General features: G+C 42.0%; 1 protein-coding gene across 3 annotated transcripts in view; it reads right to left on the minus strand.

Annotated features, from left to right (window-relative positions):
• Positions 1–507: 507 nt before the first annotated feature.
• The window catches only part of LOC116047849 (kinase non-catalytic C-lobe domain-containing protein 1), a 59,135-nt gene continuing 33,678 nt past the window's right edge, over positions 508–25,964 (minus strand). For 2 of the 3 annotated variants that reach the window (XM_031296855.2, XM_035992317.1), the window contains 17 exons: positions 24,853–25,538; positions 23,779–23,917; positions 21,543–21,805; positions 19,647–20,002; positions 18,642–18,735; positions 17,751–17,848; positions 17,480–17,664; positions 14,646–14,756; positions 12,950–13,103; positions 11,490–11,645; positions 9,590–9,796; positions 9,358–9,440; positions 8,341–8,482; positions 5,254–5,376; positions 4,827–4,886; positions 3,927–4,084; positions 508–1,071 (listed from right to left, as the gene is read on the minus strand). In XM_031296855.2, coding sequence (XP_031152715.2) covers positions 843–1,071; positions 3,927–4,084; positions 4,827–4,886; positions 5,254–5,376; positions 8,341–8,482; positions 9,358–9,440; positions 9,590–9,796; positions 11,490–11,645; positions 12,950–13,103; positions 14,646–14,756; positions 17,480–17,664; positions 17,751–17,848; positions 18,642–18,735; positions 19,647–20,002; positions 21,543–21,805; positions 23,779–23,917; positions 24,853–25,538 — 3,244 coding nt within the window. In that variant the 3' untranslated portion in view covers positions 508–842. The remainder of the gene's footprint in view (positions 1,072–3,926; positions 4,085–4,826; positions 4,887–5,253; positions 5,377–8,340; positions 8,483–9,357; positions 9,441–9,589; positions 9,797–11,489; positions 11,646–12,949; positions 13,104–14,645; positions 14,757–17,479; positions 17,665–17,750; positions 17,849–18,641; positions 18,736–19,646; positions 20,003–21,542; positions 21,806–23,778; positions 23,918–24,852; positions 25,539–25,964) is intronic. The other variant, XM_035992316.1, reaches the window with a different exon arrangement.

Below are 25,964 nucleotides of genomic sequence, written 5' to 3' on the forward strand. Positions count from 1 at the left end.
TAGTATATATAGGCTCCTATAGTATAGGGGGAATAATACATCCGCGCTAAATAGAAGGGGGAGGTCATTTAATGTCTGCTACTGACGTACAACCGCATAGCGCAATCTAAAGTTATATTTTATAATAAAATAGACATATTGCATACCTGAGGGCCAATTGGGGATGTTTTTGAATCATTTACAATCCTGTAATTGTCTCTATCTGTAGAAAGCCTGACCGAGTGTGACTCGGATTTTTCCCGTCGTTAAAGTTCCTTCTTTTCTGTGATGGCCCTGTCCCAGTATCAGCCATAACTACAGCAGATAACTTGTAAAACAAAATAAAAACACAATTAGGCCTATATAAAGAAATCTCCTGCTACCCTTTACCTGGCTGGATACGCTAACACAGGCTTTTCCGGTGTTACACCGAAATCTGTGACCCGTCAGAATGTGTTACTGTAGCGCCGTCTACCTGCCGTAAATCGTTTTTTTGACTTTGCGGGAAAAATCGGACCGGGGCAGAGGCATTAATAAAAAAACATAGAAAACTAGTGTTCATTTCACTGTTAGTCTCATTTGTTACAGGTCATTTATGATCATCAGATGGAAAGTTACTCAGTTTCAGAAACATTTAAAAGTTACATATACATATTAGTTACTTTAGGTTAAGGGTCCTTTGCGGATAGTGAACATATGACAGCAGAAAAAGTTCTCCAGTCCGTAAGGCTCTGCTGTCAGGACAACAGAGACATGCGAGGGTCGTGGCTTGGGCATGGAGCCTCAGTCTGGGCTTGGACATTAGGCGTTGACCTGGTGGTGGTGACTCGCTCTGGGCTGTTAGATGTGACCGGGGGCAGGGCTCATTGGAATGTGGCCCTAACCCTCTTCAGCGTGTCCTGGATCCTCCGTGTCTGTCGCTCGCTGGACTGCTGGAAGTTGGCATCGTTGTCGGCGGCCAATAGGTGGATGTCAGAGGTGGCAAGCCGGGCGATGCGGCGCCGAAGGTAGGCCTGCAGCTCCCGGTCTGGGCTGTAGGGGTACACAGCCTCCTGGAAGGCGTGGACCTGACTCACAACCTTTGCTATGCTCCTTGAGCCAAGGACGGACAGGTGGATGAGCGGGCGGAGCAACATGAAATAGGAATAAAGAACAGAAGGAAAAGTGAAAACATTTTCACTTTAAGCATTTATATCTAGGTTAGGGCTGCAACTAATGATGATTTTCATTGTTGATTTTCTCGATTAATCGATCAGTTGTTGGGTCTATAAAATGACAGAAAACGGTGAAAAATGTGGATCAGTGTTTCCCAAAGCCCAAGATGACGTCCTGAAATGTCTTGTTTTGTCCACAACTCAAAGATATTCAGTTCACTGGCACAGAGGAGTAAAGAAACTAGAAAATATTCACATTTAAGAAGCTGGAATCAGATAAGTTTTACTTTTTGTTTTAAAAAAATGACTCAAACTTATTAGTTACTAATCAATTAATCTAAGCAGCTCTTATCTAGATGCATATCTTACCCAAGTTTCCTTCCTCTGGCAGCCTCACCAGGTTTGTCTGTGACCTGATTTAGAGAGAGCGGGGATAACCCTGGGTCCACTACAACCAGCTGTGTCTCTGCCTTTTCCTGCTAGATCTCCTGACCCCAACATCTGGCTACAGCCAGTCGCCTCTCAGCATCTGGCCTGAAACCTCCTTTCCAATCAAACCCCATCCCACGGGCGCCATCTGGTGCAACACTGGCACCCCCTACCAACAACCCAAATCCAACAGCTGTGCCATTACCATCCAACCGCCACTTGTTGTGACCTCGGCATCTGGACGGCCATATTGGAGTGAAGGAGAAGGACACTCATAGCGAGTTGGCCGACTTTGTCATAGATGGATTCTTGGGATGTGGGGAGAGAGAGAGAGCTCATTTTCAGTTGATGACACTGACTGTTAATATATTGTGTCACAGGATAGGATAAGTAGCAGGCTAATTTCACTGGCTGTACATCCATTTCAGCAATATCCCATGAGTGAAAATTACAGCATGCAGGATCAATCATGCAGTGGTGGAATGTAACTAAGTACATTTACTCCAGTACTGTACTTAAGTACAAATTTGAGGTACTTGTACTTTACTTGAGTCTTTTCTACTTCTACTCCCCTACATTTCAGAGAGAAATATTGTACTTTTTACTCGGTTATATTAATCTGATAGCTTTAGTTACTAGTTACTTTACAAATTCAGATTTTTGCAGACAAAACACATGCAGTCTATATATACGACGTTTTATTATTGCTAGAATAATTACATTATCAAGAATAGACAGAGACCACTGAAGAGATATTAAAGTTCATTTTACTTGAGAACCCAACAAGGAGGCCTTATCCGCACTACAGAATAGTACAGACAATGACCTAACAAAAAGCTCTCTACAGCTGCTTTTTATAATACAATGTAGAATGTGATAATCATGATACAAGAGTTGGTGTCGTCAGTTGTTATCTGGTAAGAGACGATGACGTCTCCCCTATCTAGTCAGAGAGCGCCTGTTCCTTCCTCAGCATCACACCGTGCTCCACACAAGGACACGCAATGGCTCCATGTTATCTTGTTTAGAGTATTCAGTATAATTTTATTCTATGCAAAAAAAGTATGTAAATCAAAATTTCCCTAACAATTATAAATTAAACTACCCAACAATATAACGGCCTACAAGTCCAGCTGAAATGATTAGACCATTAAACACTTTGCATTGAGTACTTTTACCTTTACTTTCCGTATATTTTCCTGATGATACTTTTGATGATACATTTTCAATGCAGGACTTTACTTGTAACAGAGTATCTTTACAATGTATTAGTACTTTTACTTAAGTAAAGGATCTGAATTCTTCTTCCACCACTGCAATCATGGTACTAATGTAAAGGCTCTGACACACCAACCCCATAATTGGCCGTTGGACAGTCTGGTGAGGTCGGTGACTCGAGTCTGTTCGGTGTGTTCCGTGCCGTCGTCAGTCGAAGGAGCCGTCGGGATCCATTTTGGCCGACTTGACTTGTTGAATCGGCCAGTGGGCAGTCGGACTCAATGACCAATCTGATTGGTGGAGTACTAGCCCTTGACTAGCGAATCAGTGCTTCTTCCACAAGAAGAAGCCCGAGAGCTGACAATGCGCAGAACGTACGCTCAAGTCGGCATCGCTTCGGTGTGTTCCGAGGCACTTTTTTGACCTCGGGGAGCCGACTGATCAGTCCGACTGCCTTTTCTGCCGACGGTCAGCCGTCAGGTTGGTGTGTCAGAGCCTTCATTGTTGTGTTTTTTATCAATGGGAAAATTATTATGTTTTAAAATGTGTTAGTTCTATTTGAAATAGTTTTTAGTTAGTTTATTTTCTTTATCTGTTTTTCATCAAAACATGAGGAGACCCTTGTTTAAGCCTTTTAGTCATTTGGCCTCCCTTGCACATTTTGTTATTTTTTGCTCGGCGTTAAAGGTGCAGTAGGTAGGATTGGGAAGATCCAGGACTTAGCCAAAAAATTTGAACATCAACAACTTCTCATTCCCTCCCCCCTTTCCGCTAAAGCCCAAAACTGTCTCCTAAGCCCCTCCCCCCACAAGGGAGAATGAATGCATGTGCATGAGCAGTGACTGACACGCAGTTAGACACCCCCCCCTGGTCCTGATTGGTGCATCTGAACAGGGAGCGGTGGATTTTTGCGAATCACACTACAGGCTGTAGGTGGAGCCAGAAGAACCAGATTTTTACCTGCTTCATGTAGTTCTACTGGAACATAGGGTCAGTGTCAGCAAATATGACAAAACCTTTTGTTTTCCATAGCAACAGAGACTGGAAGTTGAAAGACAAAAAGCAGAAATAGAACAAACAAGACATTGGCCGGCCACATGAGGTCAGTGGCAGCTTATCACAGATCTAAAAGTGATCTCCCCTCACCTGAGCTTGGGCCACTTGTAAGCTCCGGTGGTGAGCGTGAAGGCTCCGATCTCCAGCTTCTGGACGTGCATGGCCAGGATGCGCGCCGACGGCAGGGTGGGCCTCCTCCTCCTGGGTTCCCCCCCCATCAGACACAGGTCGTCACTCTTCAGAAACACCTGAGGAGACAGCGATTTAACCGCACAGTAAATAAATGAGTTCTCACTGGACTAGAACATTTTTGAAAATTGATTGAAAAGTGATTTGATTGAAAGAGTTGGAGAGGATTTTCAACAAATGTACATTAAAAAGCCAAGAGAGCATGGTTCTCTACTAGGGCTGGGTTCAAATAATCAGAAATCAATCTTTATATATATATATATATATATATATATATATATATGCCTTTTTCACCATGGATGTATAAGTAAAAAGTACTTTTTACTTTAAACTTTTAAACATACAATTCTTAATGTAAACATTAACCTGGTAAAACATTTGAGGGTGGCTTCTTGCTTGTACAATTTACAACAGAAGACATTTAATTGAATTGGGCCCTTGTGAATCGGAATTGAATCGATTCGGGAAATCATTGCCGATACCCAGCCTGATACAGCTAAATACAGAAAAGTTGGCAGGAGAGTGACGCATGTTGTTTGATGCATCGGTGACTTTCAGAAGCAGAGCCAGCTGTAAGCTCTCAGCACACAGGCGGCTTGCTTGAAGCTGTTTTTGTATTGATTTGTTTGCCCTGCAGCCTAGTTTCATAATGTGACCAGCCTTCAGTTACAAGCAACATACGTGTGTGCTTGCTCAAACACACACACACACACACACACACACACACACACACACACACACACACACACACACACACACACACACACACACACACACACACACACACACACACACACACACCTGCACAGCTCGCAGCTCCTCCAGGATCTCACAAACCTTGGAAGACAGATGTTTCCAAGCCTGTTGGCAAGAGAGGAGGCACTTTTATTTAACAGTTTACTAAAGGAAGACTAATTATACCCTGGCTTTAAATGCAACATAAGAGTCGATGAATATAATGAATATAAGCCATGGAAATACAGAAATTTCTTATATATTCTCAAAACAATGTCTTTTAATTGCGTTAAATGACTCTTATTCACAGGCACAATCCTCCTCACCGTGCTCACACTTTCTACATCTTATCTGAATGCATTAACGCATTTGTGAAACTAATTAAACACCACCCAATTCTATCACAGCTGAGGAAAACGTTTACCTCGAGGGCATCTGACTTATTACAGAAACTCAGTTTGTGTGAGGAGGAATTTTTGAGATGCAGCCTTACTGGTAACTGCCTGACAATCACGTTCTCCAGACCTCCGAGGACCTGCATGGCTGTGGCAAAGTTCCTTGATTCGTAGCAGTGTTTTCCTATCCACAGATACTTGGTCAGCAAAGCAACTTGTGTCTGCAAGGGAGGAGAGCTTGCAATTAAAAACAAGGAAAAGCTAAACGAGGCAAAATGCAAAACCCCAGTAGGTCTTTACAGTGGTATGCTTTTCTTGGGACTACATGAGGCTGCAGAATGAAGCATGCCAACTGGAAAAAAAACAACAAGAAAAAGACTACATATAGTCAAAGTTGTCAATGCACTGTGCAATGCAAGTGTGCTTGGTTATTTGTTAACAAAGCATTGTGAACAGGTTCAAATGTCTCAAAAAAAAGTTATTTGCATTTGACATTTTGAATGGGAATTGCAGTTTAAGAATGTTGTTTTTGAAGTAAGAACCTGAAATTAGTTGAAGTGTAATCACTAAAAGCATTTGGAACTTTTAATTTCAAGTTTAAGTTCCGTAAGCAGTTGAACTGTCAGCTTGTATGTAGTCTATATCCATGACGTTCAAATTCAGACGGATGTCCGTTACCTTTCGCTTTCTTTGTGTTGGAATTCTAAACTCCGGTGGATTTCTGAGGACTATGGTTAACTGCTCCTCAGATCTCTGCAGGGTAAATCCAGACAGCTAGCTAGACTATCTGTCCAATCTGAGTTTTCTGTTGCAAGACTAAAACAACCGTTGAACGTACACGTTCCATCAAAACAAGTTCCTTCCCGAGGCTATTTTGCAGCTGCACCTTGGCTCTGCCCGGTGCTTAGCACCGCCCATGACGATTGTGATTGGTTTAAAGAAATGCCAACCAGAGCACGTTTTTCTCCCATCCAGGAACGCTGTGTGGACTAGCCAGACCCTCCTCCGCTGCGCTGTGATGGAAGGTCTGGCAAAGGGAGACTAGCTTGTATGAGAGCAACTGAGCTACTAACTTGAATGGGGATTAAATAATTTAATTGTGCGGCCCTTCTAGACTTTCCAAATGTTATCAGATCGAACGGATCAAATACTTAAAGGAACACGGCGACTTATTGGGAATTTAGCTTATTCACCGTAACCCCAAGAGTTAGATAAGTCCATACATACCCTTCTCATCTCCGTGGGTGCTGTAACGCTGTCTGACGGCCCCAGAGGCAGCAGCCCATCACAGTACATGCAGGTGAATGGTTCCAGCTAGCCTACTGCTCCCAATAAGTGACAAAATAACGCCAACATGTTCCTATCATCATGTTGTGATTCGTAGAGTCACAGCGTGTACAAATAACAACGTAACATGAGACACAGCCGTCTTCTAACCGTAAACAAACCGGGAACTATATTCTCAGACAGGCTTGCTGCAAAGCAAATCATTCCGCCCAAGTACTATATTCTTCCGCCTGAGAATATAGTTCCCGGTTTGTTTACAGTTAGAAGATGGCTGTGTCTCATGTTACGTTGTTTTTTGTACACGCTGTGACTCTACAAATCACAACATGTAAATAGGAAAATGTTGGCGTTATTTTGTCACTTATTGGGAGCAGTAGGCTAGATGGAACCATTCACCTGCATGTACTGTGATGGGCTGCTGCCTCTGGGGCCGTCAGACAGCGTTACAGCACCCACGGAGATGAGAAGGGTATGTATGGACTTGTCTAACTCTTGGGGTTACGGTGAATAAGCTAAATTCCCAATAAGTCGCCGTGTTCCTTTAAAAAAGAAAGTATCCACTGATTAACAGACGTCTCTTTCACCTTTATGTAAGTCTATGGGAAATAGTCTGTTTGGGCCAGAGGGCATTACGGGACAGACCCAGCAGATGTTACTCCACTGTTTGGCCGCTATGTCAAATTGGCTTCAAAGCCCAGCGCTTCTCCTGGGGGCCTGATCAGAGCAGACTGGGCTTTTTCGGGAGGAGAGTTAAAGGTGCACTATGAGTTCCTGCATGGTTTCAGCGCGATTACATTTTTGTCTCAAATCGTAGGCATCTCTCCTTGATCCGCTAGCTGCCTGTCCCCTGAGTACACTGTGAAAAAACCCGGTCTCTGGAGACAACACAGGGGGCGTAAACGTCAAACAAACACTAGGGTCACAGGCTGTGCACCAAAATACAACAAACCACTCCAGCCAGTCACCGACAAGATGGTTGGGGGAGGGGGTGTAAACATGTTCTAGAAGAAACCCAAAACACAAGTATGAACCTGAAAGTGAGCGTAACATGTCCCCTTAAGGTGAAGTTGAAGCACCAGAGATAGTTGAAGTACAATAGCTGGAGTTAGAGCTGGGCGATATTTAAATATCACATATTCATATTTGACCAAAATACCTCACGACACAATATTACCAATATTGCGGTAATATTGTAGGGTTGTTGCTTTGACAAAATATATTTACACAATGAGATTTTTGATAAATAATCATCAGTAATGTGGATACATTGACTAAGTGGGTAAAGGCAGCTAGAACAGTCTGGTAAGTTGAGGAAATGACATCACTTTACCGTAATGCAGCCTTTAAAACCAGGAAAAGACAACACTTGGGTCATATGACGATATTATGATAAACAAAAAGATTAAGACGATACCTAGCCACATATATCAATGTCGATATAATATTGATATACTGCCCAGCCCTAGCTGAAGTATTTGAGCTGACACGTCAGTATGAAAGACATCAAAAATCTGAAAAGATGTCCTAAATGAGCTGATTATTTAAAAATCATAACATTCAAATTGAGTGTTTATTTGAAAGTAGCTGAGGGACAAAAAAGTGTCCATAATAATACAAATAAATTTATTTTTTTATTGAGTTTCTCAGCTTTTTGTATGACAAATGACAACTTATGAAGCCCAAAGAAGACAGGTTTAAGACCCATGTGTTCTTGTTCCAACCTTTTTTATAAACCATTCAACCATGAGACTAGAGAAGCGACAGAAAGCACATAATGGGTAAAGTCTGTGACTGACATCCAAATGAGAAGTCAAAGCACCGGCTGTGGCAGTAATGGCTTGTTTTTGTTTTTTCTCCCGCTGGCCCTCTTGCTTCCACGAGTTCAGGTCTCCTCTCACCTTAACGGAGTCACAGATGACTATTTCAGCCGAGATCCAGTTAGAAACACTGTCAGCATGCGTGAGCAGCTGCCGGAGGACTCCGTCCTCACATGTAGGTAGAGCGCTGCCCTCTGCTGGCGGGATATGCTGGGACACATTCCTGATGGGGGGGATACACAGAGATGTAGGAACATTTACACCAGACATTATTACTGAAACAACAATTATGATGATTAGTTAATTACCAGAAATTAATTACCAGAAACTTTCAGAATTGATTAATCGTTATTGCTATTTATCAAGCAACAGTGCCAAACACCTCTGTCTTTTTTTGTCTTTGGGTTTTGAACTGGATTTAGAGATGTCACCTTCGGCTCTGGGAAATTAGGGATTAGGTATTTTTAAACTAAATGGCAATTTTTGCATATTAACCTATGATATTATTTACATAATACATGGGTCGATTATCAGGGTGGTTGGCTGTGAGGATCATAATTAAACTATATTGAAAGATTCAGCCCTGAAGTGTTTGAAGAGTCATTTTTCTTTCCTTTATGTATGTGTGTAGTTATGTACATACGTGTGTATATGTATGTATGCATGCATGTGTATGTATACTGTATGTGTATGTGCGCCAACATAATAGCCTACTTTATTTCAACTGACTTTTTTCCTCTTTATTTTACGGTTATTTATTATTATTATTATTATTATCATAAATGTATTTATTTTCATGCTCTCTAATTTATTATTATATTATTTGTCATTATAAAATATATAAACGTCGTAGGAATACTATAAATATGAACAACATCATATGTAAGCAAATGTACGTTTTTAACTGACACACTCCTGCTATAAAGTATTAAAAAACAAAAAAAAACAAATGAGGGAATATTTTTTGGAGGAATGGTGTTCATCTTTCCAGGAGAAAAAAAATAATCTATGCCACCACCTCGCTAATAAACCTTCCATTTTGACCCGTCTGTAAGCAACATCAGTAAACGGTGTGTAAAGCCAGAACAGTATTCTCACCTGTTTGGGGTCGACGCTTTGTCCCTGACTCCGTGTATTCTGGAGTTGAGGAAATGAACTGGATGACATCCTTGGAACATTTCCTGCGTTGCAAAAGGTACAACTCTAGCATGAGATCAGGGGTTGACTGTATTCATCTATGCATTCATAAAGGCATGTCTCCCTCTAGTGGTGAAACAAAAAGACAACAGCAGCCTGGGTGCGGGCTGTGGGAGTGGACCTGTGTGTGTACCTGCTGCAGCAGGGTGAGTTGCTGGCTGATGTGCTGTGCGCTGTATTCGTTCTGGCTGAAGGGGAGTGGCTCCTCACTGTGCAGGCAGACGTTGGAGAGGCCCGCCACCAGGGAGCCGTAGAAAGGCACAGGCAGCGCCGTGGCGATGGAGAAGGTCTTGTCTTTAGGCAGGGATGCAGACGGCTCCACCACTCTCGAGAATCTCCACTAAAGAGATTTGACAAGAGAGGAGACATGCTCTTTATTGTTACTATAATTGCTATAATTTATTGTTACTATCATACCAACTGTATACATATACGTCTTTTACTAAGCAGCTGAAACTATGTTTGGTCAATACATATACATGTCAGCCCCAAAATGATTTATTATGTATGTATTCTGTTAGTTTGCAATGTCAACATGTATGAATTTTACTTATTGTTTCCTCTTAGTTCACTATTGCTTTTACTGCTCTCAACAGCTGTCCTGTCTGATCTATGTACTCTATTATCTTGTAACCTCTTCTGCCTTGTGCTTCGTTTTGTTGCTAATCTTTCTGCTTCTGTTCTGTGTCGTGTTTTGTGCTAACTTCTGCTTTGCTTGTGTTGCCTTTCTTTTTCGTTATTTTGTATTTTAAAATGGCATTTTTTTAACATTGAGGCCAGGGGACTACAGATGAACAATAGTCTTTTGGCTAATTCTTATTATATATATATATATATATATATATATATATATACATACACACACACACACACGCATATATATATATATATATACACACACACACACACACACACACACACATATATGCATATATGTACATATACATATATATACACACACACATGTACATATACATATATATATACACACACACACACACACACACATATATACACACATGTACATATACATATATATACACACACACACACACACACACATATATATACACACACATATATATATATATATATACATACATATATATATATATACATACATACATACATATATATATATATATATATATATATATATATATATATATATATATATATATATATATATGTGTGTGTATATATATATACATACAAGGGAGAAAAAAAAAAAGATTGGGAAGAACCATAGACAGTATATAAACTGGACCAACAGATCCCGTTGCTCTGGATGGAGACCAGTGAAGGATATTAGAAGCATTTTTCCGGTGAGCGCCGAGCGTTACTGAGCAGCCTCCAACTGAGAGAGACGACGTAAATGTGACGTGAGCAACCTGTCTGAAAGTTGGAAGTCTTCTGGTAGCTGTGCCAAGAGAAATCTCAATCATTCCCAATCTTACAGAGACGGAGAGCGTAGGTATATGTAAGGAGATAACATAGGCACAGGCTAATTACTGCTAACTAAAATGCTAGTTAACATTAGTAATTAAACTTAAACAGCTAATGTAAGTCCAAACTGCTTGCAAGCTTCTCCTGTACTATACGGTAATTCCTCTACTATGCGACAGTAAGTCGCGTGGTTATGACACAATCGTTAGCCTATTTTTATAAAAACGTCTGCTACGGAGCCATAACGTGAGATACAAGGTAATGGAGCCTTTTATACATTGTCGTGTTTCTTTAGAAATAAACAATGGACAAATAAAGTCTTTAAACGCTTCAGATGTAAAGTTATTCACTGTCAAAGTGGCGCCAAAATGAATGGGAGTCAATGGGATGCTAACGGCAGGTGATCGTTTGGTAGCATGAAAAAAATGGCACCATAGGAGGTTCGAACTCTGAAGCGAAGCTTACCCCCTTGAGAAGAACAGAGTAACTTTTGTTTTTCATTTGATGACCTTTCCTGTGTCCTTACACAGGAAAGTATTTACAAAACGCAAACAAAGTTGCAGAACTTGTCACCATATTATACTGACCCTTCTCCCAAGATCCTCAGTAGATGAATGCACACTCGTAGAATCATCATCTTCCTCAAAGTTGATTAGGCTTCCTCTTCCTTGGATCAAAGTCGTTGAAGGAGGGCTGTGGAGAGCAGCAAGAAGGGCCTCCCCTCGGCTGTCTACAGGAATCACCTATGGGGGAAAAAATACACGTTATGAGGCAACCACATATGGAGCATAGCGTAAGTTCCGGCAGGTCACGGAGTCAAGCTCGGCTATTATCTCAGCTCATAGCTGACAGTCCCTAAGCCAGCACACCAGCTGATAGCTCAGCTGATTCCCTCCTAAGCATATGATTGGATTTACAAATACAGTGCTTTATTTAAACTGCTTTTCCCAGCCTACCTTGCTGCATCTCTGCTAGCGCTTGCAACCCACCTCCACCCCAGCTCCTCCTTTTAAATTTATATTCATGTTGTCTGACTTAATCAATGTCGTGGCTGCTGTCATTGATGCTGCTCTGTTCTTTGCCCTGGGGGGATCCTGCACTGCTGCTCTCCCCGCTTAAGGCTTTCCATGTATGCACATGGAAGGGCAGGGAGGTGTGCCTCATGCTTTCCACATATGTTAGTGGAAGTGCGGGGAGGCCCCAGAACAGAGCCATACAGCCAAATACAAATTGCAGATGAATAAAATCTATTTATTGACAAAGTGGTCGTGACTGAAGTAATGTAGACATGGGCTGAATTTCACTTCTCTAACTTGATAACTCCTTGCTCCTCGGCTGAACCGGAAGTTGTTCTGTCCCTCCTTCGTGAAGGCTGTCTCAAAGCTCTTATTCCTGCCTGAGGAGCGAGGACTGAGGATGGAGGAGCGAGGATGGCGGAACGAGGATGGATCTTTAAGGAGCTATGAGCGGGGATACACGAGAGCAGCCTTCCCGGAAGACGTGCAGCTGAAAGCCGTTGCTAACTCCGCCCATACTGCTGACAAATTCATGTGACCCTTCAGTGGAAAGGATGTCTCATTTCCTCGATTACGCGCTCTTCCCATGATTTCCTCGAAAGGGAAGCGAAGTGAAGGAAACAGGGATGCAATTTAAGGGAAGGGAGATCCAGCCCCGGTTTCATAAAGAGAAGAAAATGTGACGTGATCGATCACTGTTAAACAGCTTGAACTGCAAAAAAAACTGATGCCTTTTGCACTGGTGATTTGAGTTGTATGCTTCATCAAAGACTTTAATTTTGGCTGTTCTAAATACCCAGTGTCCCATGGTCTTTTGACCCACAAAATATGCTGTCACACAGGAAGTTTGATGCTTCCAACAGCAGAGAGATTATAATTAACAGCAGATGAATTGTTTAGGTAGCATGAGCAGAAACAGCCCCCTTCAGGAACTCAAATCCCAGAGTTAAATACTGTACAGTATGTCACAGTGCAGCCATTTGACTGACAGGCCATCTCCGGAAAGTGCAGGGCAAAATATACGTGGTTACCTCAGCATTAAGGAAGTTTTCTAACGTTTCCACGAGGCTGGACTTCCTCTGGGGGGTGAAGTCCACCCGTTTACAGTCTGTTATCCAGATGTGGAGCAGGTCCAGACTGCGATGGAAGATCTTTTCACTGTCTCCTGACATGTCTGGACCCTGTCTGGCATGGAAAACAAACAGTCAGGGCCAGTACTCCCTAATACTGAGTACCAGCACTTCTGATTTTTGTCCACATGAGAACCCTTACTTCCAATTGTTATTACCAGTATTACTAATAGGCTGATATTATTATTTTTTTTTACCAAAATAGGCTGTATATTCGGGCTGCGATGATTATGGAAAAAATCATCATCACAATTATTTTGGTCGATATTAAAATCACGATTATTTAACAGGATTACTCGTTGACTTTTGGAAAAATATGTTGCATTTATTGAACTTTAAAAACAGTTCAACAAAGCAACAGTGAAAACACCTTGAACTGTGAAATTTCCCTTAATACTTTTCCCGTTTAAACTTTGTTTTTACATTCAGAACACAAGACAAACCAAGGGCTAAAACCAACTAGGGGACGCTATAGAGCAACCATACCATTCCCAAGCATAAATGTGAACTCAGATCAAAGAATTTACTATTCTGCACATGGCTGCACAATTTAGAGAGTTTTCGTGCATCCTAAAGTCCTCAAACAAGTGTTCGTAAAATGAAAATATTCGCACGAAAACAAAGATTGCCGACTTCCTGTCGGATAGAAAAATGTTCACAAAAATGCTCCATGGACTTCAAGATGAGACCTATGTTCCCTCAAAATTTGGTATATTAACTTCTCATTTTTTTTCTCCGAATCATGGAGCTCCATAGCGCTCCCTGGCAACGCCCGAGCCCAATCACTACAGAACTTTGTAGTTTTCGCCAGGTCTGACATGTTTGCAATTTTCCAGCATGCTAAGCCCCTCAAAAATGCGAGTGACTCGTCGGAATAATAATAATAATCCTTACAAAAACAATAGTTTCCTCGCACTTTCGTGCTCGGGCCCTAATAATTCCTTCAGTTTCAATAGGGCCTTCGCCGCTGTTGGCGCTCGGGCCCTAATAATAATCTGTACAAAAACAATAGGTTCCTCGCAACTTTCAGTGCTATTTGTGGTCGGGCCCTAATAAGAGTGTACTTGCAAAACGTAATGTGCAAAATATATATTTTTTTCTCGATACATACAGCCGAAATAAAAGTTGCGATCAAAATTTGATTAATTGCACAGCCCTACTATATATCATGATTTATTTGGAGAAACCAAGCAATTATCTGTCCCCCATATAGCCTGAATGGAATGAGCCTTTGTTTCATAACAGAATTTTGGACACTGCGAAGATTCGACTGTGAGATTGGTAGTTGAATCAGGCTCCTTAGATTGAATCGTCGAATAGTCGACTATACAGATACAAGATGCACATATGAATGTAAATATATCCAAGACACATGCAATGATCATGTTATGCAACGGCTGAATTAAGGTACTAGCACCTTTTTTGGTCCAATTCAGGCACTGGTCAGTGCAAGATGGTTCACACTGTGTGCTATTGTGCATTATGTTTTGTAGTTTCCAGGAGAGGCTGGACTGGAGATTTTCATGTTTTTTCTTGGCATACTGTACTGTACATAGATGTTTCTCGGTGTAATTCTGAGCTACTGGATATACCGTACCTTGCAGCACCGATGAATTTATCAGTTATGAACTGCAGTAACTTCTCAGGAGTGCAGAGGAAACGATAGGTGTACAGGAACTGCTGGATGTAGCCCTCCACAGCTGCATTTCTGGGATGAAAAGGGGCATAGCGACACTGAATTAAGTTTCAGAAAGCAACACAGTTTAACGGTTAGTTTTCAGTGAAATGTATCATTAAACATTCCACTGCAAATTAAGGAATATAGTAGCCTGTGGCAACATAGAATGGCCTTTTCTATCCAGTGCCTTATACTCCCAGCATATGCCTTTAACTCCAGGGTTTCCCCCAGTGTATTGCAAGCCTGGTGGCCCACTGGGCCTAAGATGCCCCCCACCAGGCCTAAGCCACAGGGAATTATTTTTTTAAAACTTCAAATGTCCAGTTAGCTTTTAGCACGGACTTAATGTAGGGCCCTATGGGATCTGTCTTATAGCTTTTTTAAATTCTCAATTTTGCGATTCCGTCCATGATTCAGTTATCACAGAAACTATTGGGCTCTACATTAGTGCTGCCAGCAGTCTGTAACTGGCCCCAGGCGGGCACTCGTCAAAAAAATCGATTGCCACCGGGCTAAACAACTTTTCTGGGGGGAAACCCTGAACTCCTTCCATGGGGACCCTTCCAGAACTCTCAGACCATGTGGGAGACGTACTACTTCCCAGGGTCTTCTCCCATTCAGTTGTGCCCAGAACATTTTTAAAAGCAGATGTCCCTGTGGCATCCTTATGAAGTGCCTGAATGACTTTAAATGGCTCCTTTCAGTGTGAGGCAGCGTCATACCAAAGTGATAGTGGCTGTCATGTGAGCTGCCAGACAAATGGGTATTCATGAAGATCAACAAAAAACTAAGTATACACATCATATAAAAGTTATAGTATATAGTTAACCACTCTCTACTGCTTGTAAAGGTTAAGTGTCTGTGAGTGCACATTAAAATAAACAAGGCGACTCAGATGAGAATTTGAACATTTTGAATTAATCTCAGAACTACTATCTTTGTTTCAGTGCATGAGTCAAACTGAAACTGTACTGTAAGTAAGGTAAACAAAAGTGGGATTTTGAAAAGTGTGGGGGGGCATGTCCCTCCCATCCCCAGAGGAAATCATACCCCTGCCTATGTTTTAGTTGTTACTGTAAATGGTTCTGCAGTTTGACTGAAATTCTAATAAGCCATTAATTAAGACACCTTTTGAGGACATAAACTGAAAACAAGCCTTATCAATGCAATTAGCAAAACAAAACAAAAAAACAGCTTCAGCGTGGGAACTATAAGTGGCTACAAAAATGATGGTTTGTGTTCCTGTTTCTCTGATTGTTGAGGCGGTTTCCCATATGGCAACAGATGCGAACCAGATGCTGTAACGTCAGATGATAGCGTCATTGTTTACAGATCAGAATTAGGGATGGAACAAAAGGAATGTAGCCACCTACACGTCCTAGTCTGAAGAGAGACAGCCTGACAGAAAGAGAACGCCAGTGGGAGTGCACGACAGACAAATTAAAACCTAAATGTAATTGGAGACAACGCATTTACTGACGTGTATTGTTAGGCTTAATAGTAACGGTATAAAAAAGGTCTCTAACCACAGTAACTGTGCAGCTTTGTAGCAAAAGCATGATATATCGTATTACTGTGTGCCATAGAGCTCCATTGTTGGACAAAAAACCTGTACAGGGTGACATGTTCCTTAATTACTAGGGATGCACAGGTTATGAAATTCTGGGCCGATGCCAATGTCTTTCATTTCCCCTTTTGTGCCAGGGAAACAAAGAAATCTTCATTATAAAAAAATAACTGAACCGTTTTAAAGCCACTCAGCAATTCCTTACACCATCTTTGAGTGAGCACAAATTCAAACATCCAAATGTATCAACCTAAACTAAATGCTTCAAAAGTCTTTTTCGCCTGCTATTCAACTACCTGATAAAGAAAATTTCAGCATTGATACAGCCCAACAACATTATTTTTGTGAAACATAAATTAAATGTAAATGCGATTAGAAACATGAATAGGCCTATCTTTCACAACTTGTGTTTTTCTTACAGAAGTTCTTGCCGCTGGTCGTTCTCTGAGACAGTGTTATACTCTCACACAGCCGACATTTCCTTTCACTTTTATCAGTCCCTCCAGAAAAACGTGATTATGCGATCGCATAATTCAATGCATAATCAGCCAAAGTCCGCATATTTATGCGGCGGCCGCATTTTTTCAAATACGCCGCACTTTTGGCGCTTAAATTGCCGATTTCTGCGCAAAATATGTAGGGCTTGCATGATTTCATAATCCCCGCATTTTCGTTGCAAAAAAATCACATATATCTTAGCAGAAAGTTGAAAAATGTTGCGTTTACTTCACACAAGAGCAGCCGTTTTCCCCTGTTGCCTTGGGAACGTTATGAAGTGATGTAATTACGTCATCGAAAAGCTGCAAACCCCGTGATGAAGTCATGATGAAACTGCAGTTTTTGCAAGTTCCCGCAATTTTTGCAAGTTCCCGCAATTTCATCACATAAAATTGCATAAATATCCCGCATATTCCATCGCATTTTTTAAGAAAATGTGCGGCATAATCAAGGATTTTTGCCCGCAACAATCACAAAAAAACTCCGCATTTTTCTGGAAGGACCGTTTTATTTGTTATCAAACCACACGTGCGTATGTCACCAATTCAGTTACCCACCAAATGTGAAATGTGGTCACAATATTCCCTTCTGTTTCTGAGTTATGGCATTGAATAATGCGACCTCAGGACTTGACTAGAGGAAAAAGCAAGGCTAGCACATTCCAAATGTGAACCCTCATCCATAATACCTGGCGTAGAGGTAAGCCATGAGGCCCAGAGGAGACCCAGCTTGCAGAGCGCTCTTCCCTTTGCTGGTACCAAAGCTCAGAACAGACGGGTCCTCAGAGGACTGGATGTCCACAGAGACAGGTCCACAGACAGCCAACGAAGGCAGCAATGAAACCTCCAAACCCCACTGGTCCACACTCAAAATCTGCAGAAATACAAGAAATCATATCAAAGGATAGAAGGGCCGAGTTGTTGTGTGGAGTGTCTGGAATTGTAGCACTTTGTAAGTACCTCAAGGTATTTCTTCACACAATCCAAGAAGACCACTTTGGACCGAAGTTCTTCAAACTGGGACGTGAGTTTGGACAGCATCAGTTTGTTGTCAGAACCTTTGGGACACATTCACGGTTTTGTAGATCACACTAGAAGCTGCAATGCCATTTCCGTATACTAGCAGTTAGGGCTGGGTACCGACATTTTTTCAGTCACCGGCCGAATTGCCTCCTTAGTATAGAGTATCAAAAAATGCCTTGTCGGGCGCCTGGTTAGCTCACCTGGTAGAGCGGGCCCCTATATATAGAGGTTTACTCCTCGACGCAGCGGCCGCGGGTTTGACTCCAACCTGTGGCCCTTTGCTGCATGTCATTCCCCTTCTCTCTCCCCTTTCAAATCTAAGATGTCCTAGCCAAATAAAGGCCTAAAATGCCCAAAAAATAATCTTTAATAAAAAAATAAAAAAATAAAAGCCTTGTCATTCAATATGAATTTGCAATACCTAAGGAGTGACTCTTATCAGTGTCAGTGAGCCAATAAGCATGCAGCATGCTTGTACCAAGATCTGATAAGGCTGCTGATTGGCTGTCTAACCTTACACTTCGAGGAGGCATGCAGGAAAAACTCTACGTTACGCACAGAGACAGGGCTAACGTGTGTGTGTATTTTGAGAGGCTTGACTATAGTGTGCGTCACTTAGGTGAATAAAGGAGCTGGAAAAAAAAAATGTATATGATTTGTACCATAATGTCTAATGTTATTCATTTCTTTTTGTTAAAATGGATTTTATAGAATTGCAACTGGAAAAAGTATTGTCCAGGAACCGGTATCGAATTCACGGTTATCGCTGCCAAAAATGTTTGACCGATACCCAGCCCTACTAACAGTGTTATGAAATGGGTAACCAACCTTTGTTTTTTAGCTCTTGTTGAAACAGCTTTTGATAGAACTTTCTCGTTTTCTTTAGATTCCTTGTTTCAATCATCAGCTGCTGCTGCAGTTCCTGTTCAAAAGGAAATCACGCAAAATCACACAAAAGGCCCGAAAATAACACCACATTGCTTTCACTGAAAGAACCCTTTGGGTGTTTGCAGTGCGTATGGAGCAGCACTTTCTGTTTTCTCTCTCTCTCTCTTTTCACCGTGGCAACAGAACACAGCAGCTCTTTTGAAGTGGAATGAGTGAGAAGTCGCAGCCACACGGCTCTTAAGGTGTGTTATTAGCTGTAACACAACCTTTTGAAGACGCAGTGGTGCCTTCAAAGTGTGCAAACACAAAGCCTGCTCATTAATATTCTTCTGCAAATGATAGTAACTTCCTTTGCCCAGGGCTAAGTTCAACATATTAATATTCAGATCCAGTTTGGAGAGAATAATATGCCAATTATCCTAAAGTCCCCCACATGTTCTCGTCCTATTTACCCCAAAGCCTGACCGTGCCCCACTTTATTACAGATAGTAAAATAATTCCTGCACTTATTCATATGAAACTAGGATGTGAAACTGTATTCGATAACCACATGGAGGAAATGGATAAATGTACAAAAAATGGAAATGGAAACAGTGAATTAAATCACAGCATAGCATTTTCAATCTGCAGTTTATAAACATGAAGTAATGAAACAATTCCAGAGAATCCAGAGAATATTTTGATGGAAATATATACATGTACCAAGAACTATCGTTTTTGTTCTTTTTGCTAAAAAAACTCTTTTTAAAAAACATCCACTCCATGATAGTATTATCAGCTTTTGCATTCATATACACAACTCACATGGGAACACATACTTTATGATATCCATTTCATTGCCTTAGTGTAATAGAATCTGATAAATAAACCATGCTGTCTGATGTTTGTTCAAACACATAAGGTCAAGTGTGACTCACTGGCAGTAAGCTCGACAGGTCTACCCACCTGTGTTTTCACATCCAGACGTGGTGATCCTGTGTGCTGCCCCAGATTCACCGCGTACTGGATCACCTCCAGACTGAAACAATCTTCTCCAAAGAAGGCCAAGGACCAGGCCGGGCTGAAGCCGAGGCCCAGTCCCTCTGCTCTGGATCCGGGCGAGAGGAGTCGCTCCGACACCAGAGAGTCACTGTCCTCCATGTCCTCGGAGCAGTCGGGGCTCATCTGCTCCTCGTGGGCCCCCGGCAGCCCTTCCTCTCTCACCGACAGAAACTCGGCTTCAGAGGGGCTTTCATCGCTGCCCCCCGCTGAATGATCTCCTCCCTCCATGACCCCCGCGTCCCAACTGTCTGTGCTCACACCTCGACCAGTAAACAGGGACAGTGGCGAGAGAGGGGAAAAGAGAGAACGGAGAGGGACTGAATCACATGGAGAGCAAAAAAAACAAAAAAAACTGGATTTGTGAGGAAAAAAAACACACTGAGAGATCAAGGGGTGGTGCTGGGGGTATTGTTGCTAACTCTGTCACAGGCACAATGCACCCGCTGTTTAGCAGAAGAGCTCGAAGGCAACACAAGTTGAACTTCCAACTATCGCTATCTCTTTATCTCAAGTATCTTGTAAGAGGCTGTTTGTAATCAAGACCACGTCTAGCATATTACATGAGCACAACAAGAGCAGATGCATAGGGTGTGTTTGTGAATGTCATTGGCCAGGAATGAGTTCTTCTCCCAGAGGAGAAGCACATCTTTAGAGTTTGCTAGCATGCCTTGGACTCTTATGAATGTGCTTCAATCTTAAGAGCAGCATCCAACAGCCAGTCACAGCTCTCATGACTTCAGTCAGCAGCCAAATGAAGGGAAATATAGAAAAACATCACAGATGGGTTGGGGTTCAAATCTAAAAGCAGTACAGAATCTACTTATCAAATGCACTAAGTGTGTTTACTGTAAATGACATATTTGAGGTCTTTTTACTTTATTTGAATAGAGGCATAAAGGAGAATGAATGGAAATACTCCACTTCATTTAGGCCTGCATGATTACTCGTTATAAAAAAAAAGGACAGCTGAAGGCATGAAAGGCAAGCCATTAAAGAGTGTGCTAAGAAATCATTCTGTTTTTGATACTGTACTTAAATTGGCAAACTCCATTTCTCTAGAGACTGAAGCTGTAGCTGCAGCATGTAGATTAACATGTTTTAATTATGTAAAGACATGTTCAAGGAGTTCAGATAGAGCCTGTATCAGGACCATATTTAGTTCACAGCCATCTTCTAACCGTATACATACTGGGAACTATATTCTCAGAAGGCGAAGCACTGCTACTCTCTGCTACTTGGGCGGAGTGATTTGCACCTGAGAAGCCCCTTGGTGAGGAGCAGAGAGTTCGCTCAGAGTTGGAGTAATAATCACTCCGCCCAAGTAGCAGAAGTAGCAGTGCTTCGCCTTCTGAGAATATAGTTCCCAGTATGTATACAGTTAGAAGATGGCTGTGTCTCATGTGACCTTGTTATTTGTACACACTGTGACTATACAAATCACAACATGTAAATAGGAACATGTTGGCGTTATTTTGTCACTTATTGGGAGCAGTAGGCTAGATGGAGCCGGTTACCTCCAGGATCTGTGCTAAGCTAGGCTAGCGGTGGGTACGTCAGACAGAGTTACGACACGCACGGAGATGAGAAGGGTATGTATGGACGTATCTAACTCTGGGGGATACGGTGAATAAGCTAAAGTCCCAATAAGTCGGCGTGTTCCTTTAAGATTTTGAGATATGGCATGCTTCGGCAAAAGGCTGCGCTCTTCAAATGCTCTTCTAGTTACACACTGTCATTTGAATGGCTTTGATCTTTGTCTAAACCACAAAGTAATGTTGAGTAGCCAAGTCTATCTCCTACCTTGACAGATGCAGCGTTGACTCTCCTCCGTTCTTAATTCAAGAGCTTCAAGCGCAGCCTCATTTTCTCTGTGACAGGGCCGGGCCTCGGCTCCTTCCCAACAATCCACAGCAGCAGCGGGACTGGACGTGTGAATGTTTCCATTCAGGTCGAGACAACCATGCAGGCAAACTTCTCTCTTCCCTCCCCAGACGGTGGCTATCAGGGGCGGGGTAAGGGCTGCCCTTTTCACAGCCTTTGATAGAGGGTGCTCATTAGAGCCACTGCATGAGGTGCATTAGAAGAGAGAAAACACACAGTAAGTTCAAAGCTAGCGAAAATGAGCGATTATGTAAAGAACGATGACAACCATATGCATTTAAGTATGTAATAAAAAAAAAGACAATTGAAGACAAAAACAAAATAGTTGTTCACAGATGAATCCAGAATACAGCGTAAAAGCAGTGGGGATTTACTGATTTAATGTTAAAACAAAACCCCATCGCCCATTACAATAACCACTAACAACCAAACAAAAATCCATGAAAGACTAAATTCAAACATCTTGCAGCTTGTCGCTCACATCTTGCAGATCAGATGCACTTGCGAATCACACCGATCGATCAATAAAACGTAACTGCACCAGGACAGCACACAGTCCACTCCATCTCTCAATAGAGAGGCTACAGTCCTCCGTCTATCGCCTCAGAGAAACTGGAACAGTGGGGAAAAAAAACTGCCCGGGGGAAGAGTGTATATCTCTATGCAAAGCTGTGATGTCTCCCTAGTACCACGGCAGATTAAAGCCAGGGCCTCTCCACACATTGCCCTGAGCATAAGAGCATGGCAACGGCTGGATAAAGAGACGTCTGCCAGAAGTGACAGGCTCGTCCCTCTGCTCGTCTCTAGCTGACATTTAAATGGAGAGAAGAGCGGAGCATGGAATTTGTTGCCTTCATTCATGCATTCATTCATGCACTTAAGACACATTGAACCCCCCCCCCCCACAGGGCTACTTGTCATCATATTTGAAACAATGCAGAAGAGGCTTTACATGCATCGTCAATGTGGCTCGACTTCCTTCCCAGCGCTAACAAATATGCTGCAAATCAGTTACCATAGGGACCGTTTAAGCTGCTTAAGTTTATGTTTGAAGTGCATATTGTATTAATGCTCATTTGAATGCTGTGTGTGGACGGGCACATGTATTTGAGAATGGGCAGAGGAGGAGATTCAGTGTGGACTGGATCATTCTATTCTTCAGAACCCACAAAAGAATACATTAAAAATCTGACCACAAGCAGCCAAATTTGGGCATTTCAATGTTTGGACGGAAGCGCTGGCTGTTTTATTGTTAACTAGATATGCTTTTTCAATTTAGGGTGATTATTCTGACACCACAGATAATCTCTTTTAGGCTAACTGTGCTGATTTGATCCATTAGACAGCCCACCTCCTGAAAAACAGCCATTTATTTAAAGGATTAAAAACTGATGCATGATAATGAAAAAAAAAAAAAAGTCAGAATCTGAACTGCACTGTGGTGATGGTTCAGTCAGTAAACCGAAATGTGTATGTAACTTTTCACATGTTGTAATATGTCAAGAGATGAACTACAGCAACAATGGTGTTGTGATGCGTTATGTAAAAAGCCTGTCACTATTTAAATCACCCACTGCAAAACTGAACTGCGACTGTACTGTGCTGGAAGTGTGCTCCGACTGAGCTTATGTAGTTGATTTGGATGTCAGGCTACTGGTAAGCTTACATTGCCATATGTCTAGAGCTGCATGCCACCACTTGTAGCTACGCTGTGTCGTCTGTGAATTTTGTTTTTTCATCGGACAAACACAAGTAAGTTGGGGTGGAGAAGGAAAAATTCTAGGAGAATCGTCAACACTGCGTTTGGTTTTGATCATTTTAATTGAATGCTTATCTGCATCGTCATTGCAGCCGGGGAATGACTGTAACAGCACTATAGTGGCACTTTCTACCGATATATAGTATAGCTGTGAAATCACAACCTTCCTGACGGCTCGTTTAAAGGCACCGTTTCTGATTATGGGCTGTGAGCGTTTCTCTGTGGATTGAGCGTTTTGATACTTTCACAGTATTTATATAGCACCTCGACCTACTCTGTAATTCAAAAAAGACATGTAAATTTCACTTTTTACAATATGGGACCTTTAAAAGAAGAAATGTTTGCTTTCTGACCTATCTCAGTCAGTTTAAAGGAAAAGTCTAAAGTCCTACTCACAGCGTTGATGGGCTGTAGTTAACCAGGCAGTGCAATACACCCAGCAAGTCGTCTTCCCAGTACAGATCACTGAACCTCTCCTTCACAACACTGGCAAACGTGTGGTTCTGGAGGTCCTTCAAAGAGAAGATGTACTCCCCTCGGAAAAAAAAAAAAGTCGATTTTATAAATTAATATGTCTGAACACCTCAAGGCGGGATGATGGAGTGGGCCATTGTTTTGTCGTTTCATTAAAGAAATGCCTGCAGTGAAGGAGCTAGCTGGTGTTAAAGGAACATTACGCAGATTTGTAAACTTCTTAAACATGTCTGTTCTCTGGAACCCTGCAGCTAGTTACAAGTACCCCTGGTTGGGAATCACTGCATAATGTACAAATATAGATACGATAGGTGGTTCACAATTGCTGCGTAAAGCAAATTAAGCAATAATACAATAAGGGCTTGGTATCGCCAATGATTTCCAGAATCGAATTGAATTCCGATTCACAAGGTCCCGATTCGATTACATTTCTGACTCGATATTAAGTAGGTTAGGGAAGTTACAATACAAATGTTGCTTGGATATAAAATATTCTCAGATAACCTATGCTGTAAATTTTACAAGCGAGAAGCAACCCTTGAATATTTTTTTATAATGCACCGGGTTTACTTTAAGAATTGAACTAACGTGACTTGAGAAACTACAGCAGTGGTTAACACAATATAGTGAAACTTTAAGCCCCTGACACAACAACCCGACAGCTGACCGTCGGCAGTAAAGGCAGTCGGACTGATCGGTCGGCTCCCCGAGGTCCCAAAAGTGCCTTGGAACACACCGAAGCGACGCCGTCTTGAGCATACGTTCTGCGCGTGCGAGATGAAATACAAAAAATTAAAACCGGAAATGACAACGCGTCACGTGGGTCTGGCTTCTCCAGCCGATAGTAATGGCGGCTTATTCGAAATACGATCTCGTATTTTACGAAAATAGTTCACTGAAACGTGTTTCTGACAAACAACTAGTTAACATTATCAGAATCAGTTATTTTAACCCAGCACTAAATACAATTATATGACAGTATCTAAAGATACATACCCATGGCGATGTCCTCATGTTCATTGTCCAAACACCCATCAAGTGAAAACTCTCCTTTGAGCACGTCAATCACCTCCTGTAGGGCGGGGTGGACTTTAGGGCAGATGGACTCTGAAGAAGAATGCTCCTCAGCCCGAGCTCCTGCATTTGTTAGTCCATTGTAAGCCCTGTGCTCCAGGGGGCCGTCAGTAATGATGGAGCTACCACTGGAATTAGATGACGGTGGGTGATAATCATAGGGTCCAGGCCTCACAGGCCCATTCAGACAGTTAATGAATGGACCATCAGTGCTCTCTGGAACTGTGATTAGTCCCTGTAGAGGCTGTGGCACCAGGGAGAGATTGATATCCAACCCGAGGAGAGACTCTGGAGCCCTAACCTGCACAGGCACTAAGGAAAGATCTCCTGTTGTGGGATCCTGACGGAAGATGTAATTGTTGAAAACACCACAACCACTGATGTTAGTGGATAACGGCAGAGGAAGAGAGTCCAGACATGAAATATCAGTGAGAGTAGAAGTAGAGTTGGCCGGCCGGTTACTGGATGTTGTAGTTAAGACTACTTGATTAACAGGCAACTCTTGTGTACGTAGAGTGGGTTCAGTCTGTGTCGGATATGAGTGGGAAGTGAAATCGAGGCCCCGTTCCTCGATGTGTTCACTGCTTTTTGAAAATCCATCCACAGTCCTGTAAAATAAACAATCGCTAATAAGCTTTATTTATCCTTTTAAAGTTGTGCAGCATTTTCTGTCTGTATTACTTTTACAATTATTTTTCATTTTACATTCTGTTGTTTAAAGAAATCGTTCAACACTTCGGGAAAAACGCTCATTCTCTTTCTCGCTGAGGTTTAGGAGAAGATTGATACCGCTCTCATATCTGTTCATTAAATATGAACTAACAGCCAGCAGACGAATAGCTTAAGTGGTGGAATTTCCAGAAACACCATGTTGGGGTAAGATGAGACAAAAGGAAAACTCAGACGTCAGATCATTTGTAGGTCACATGTCAGGGGACCAGAATGTTCAGCCAGTCTGTAATAACCAAAGCTCTTCATGTGTGAATGTGTTTGTGTCTCTACAGTTTCAGAGAGTCTAGACAGCTGCATGATAA

This window comes from Sander lucioperca, chromosome 15 (genome assembly GCF_008315115.2).
Source record: "Sander lucioperca isolate FBNREF2018 chromosome 15, SLUC_FBN_1.2, whole genome shotgun sequence".
Taxonomy (NCBI): Eukaryota; Metazoa; Chordata; class Actinopteri; order Perciformes; family Percidae; genus Sander; species Sander lucioperca.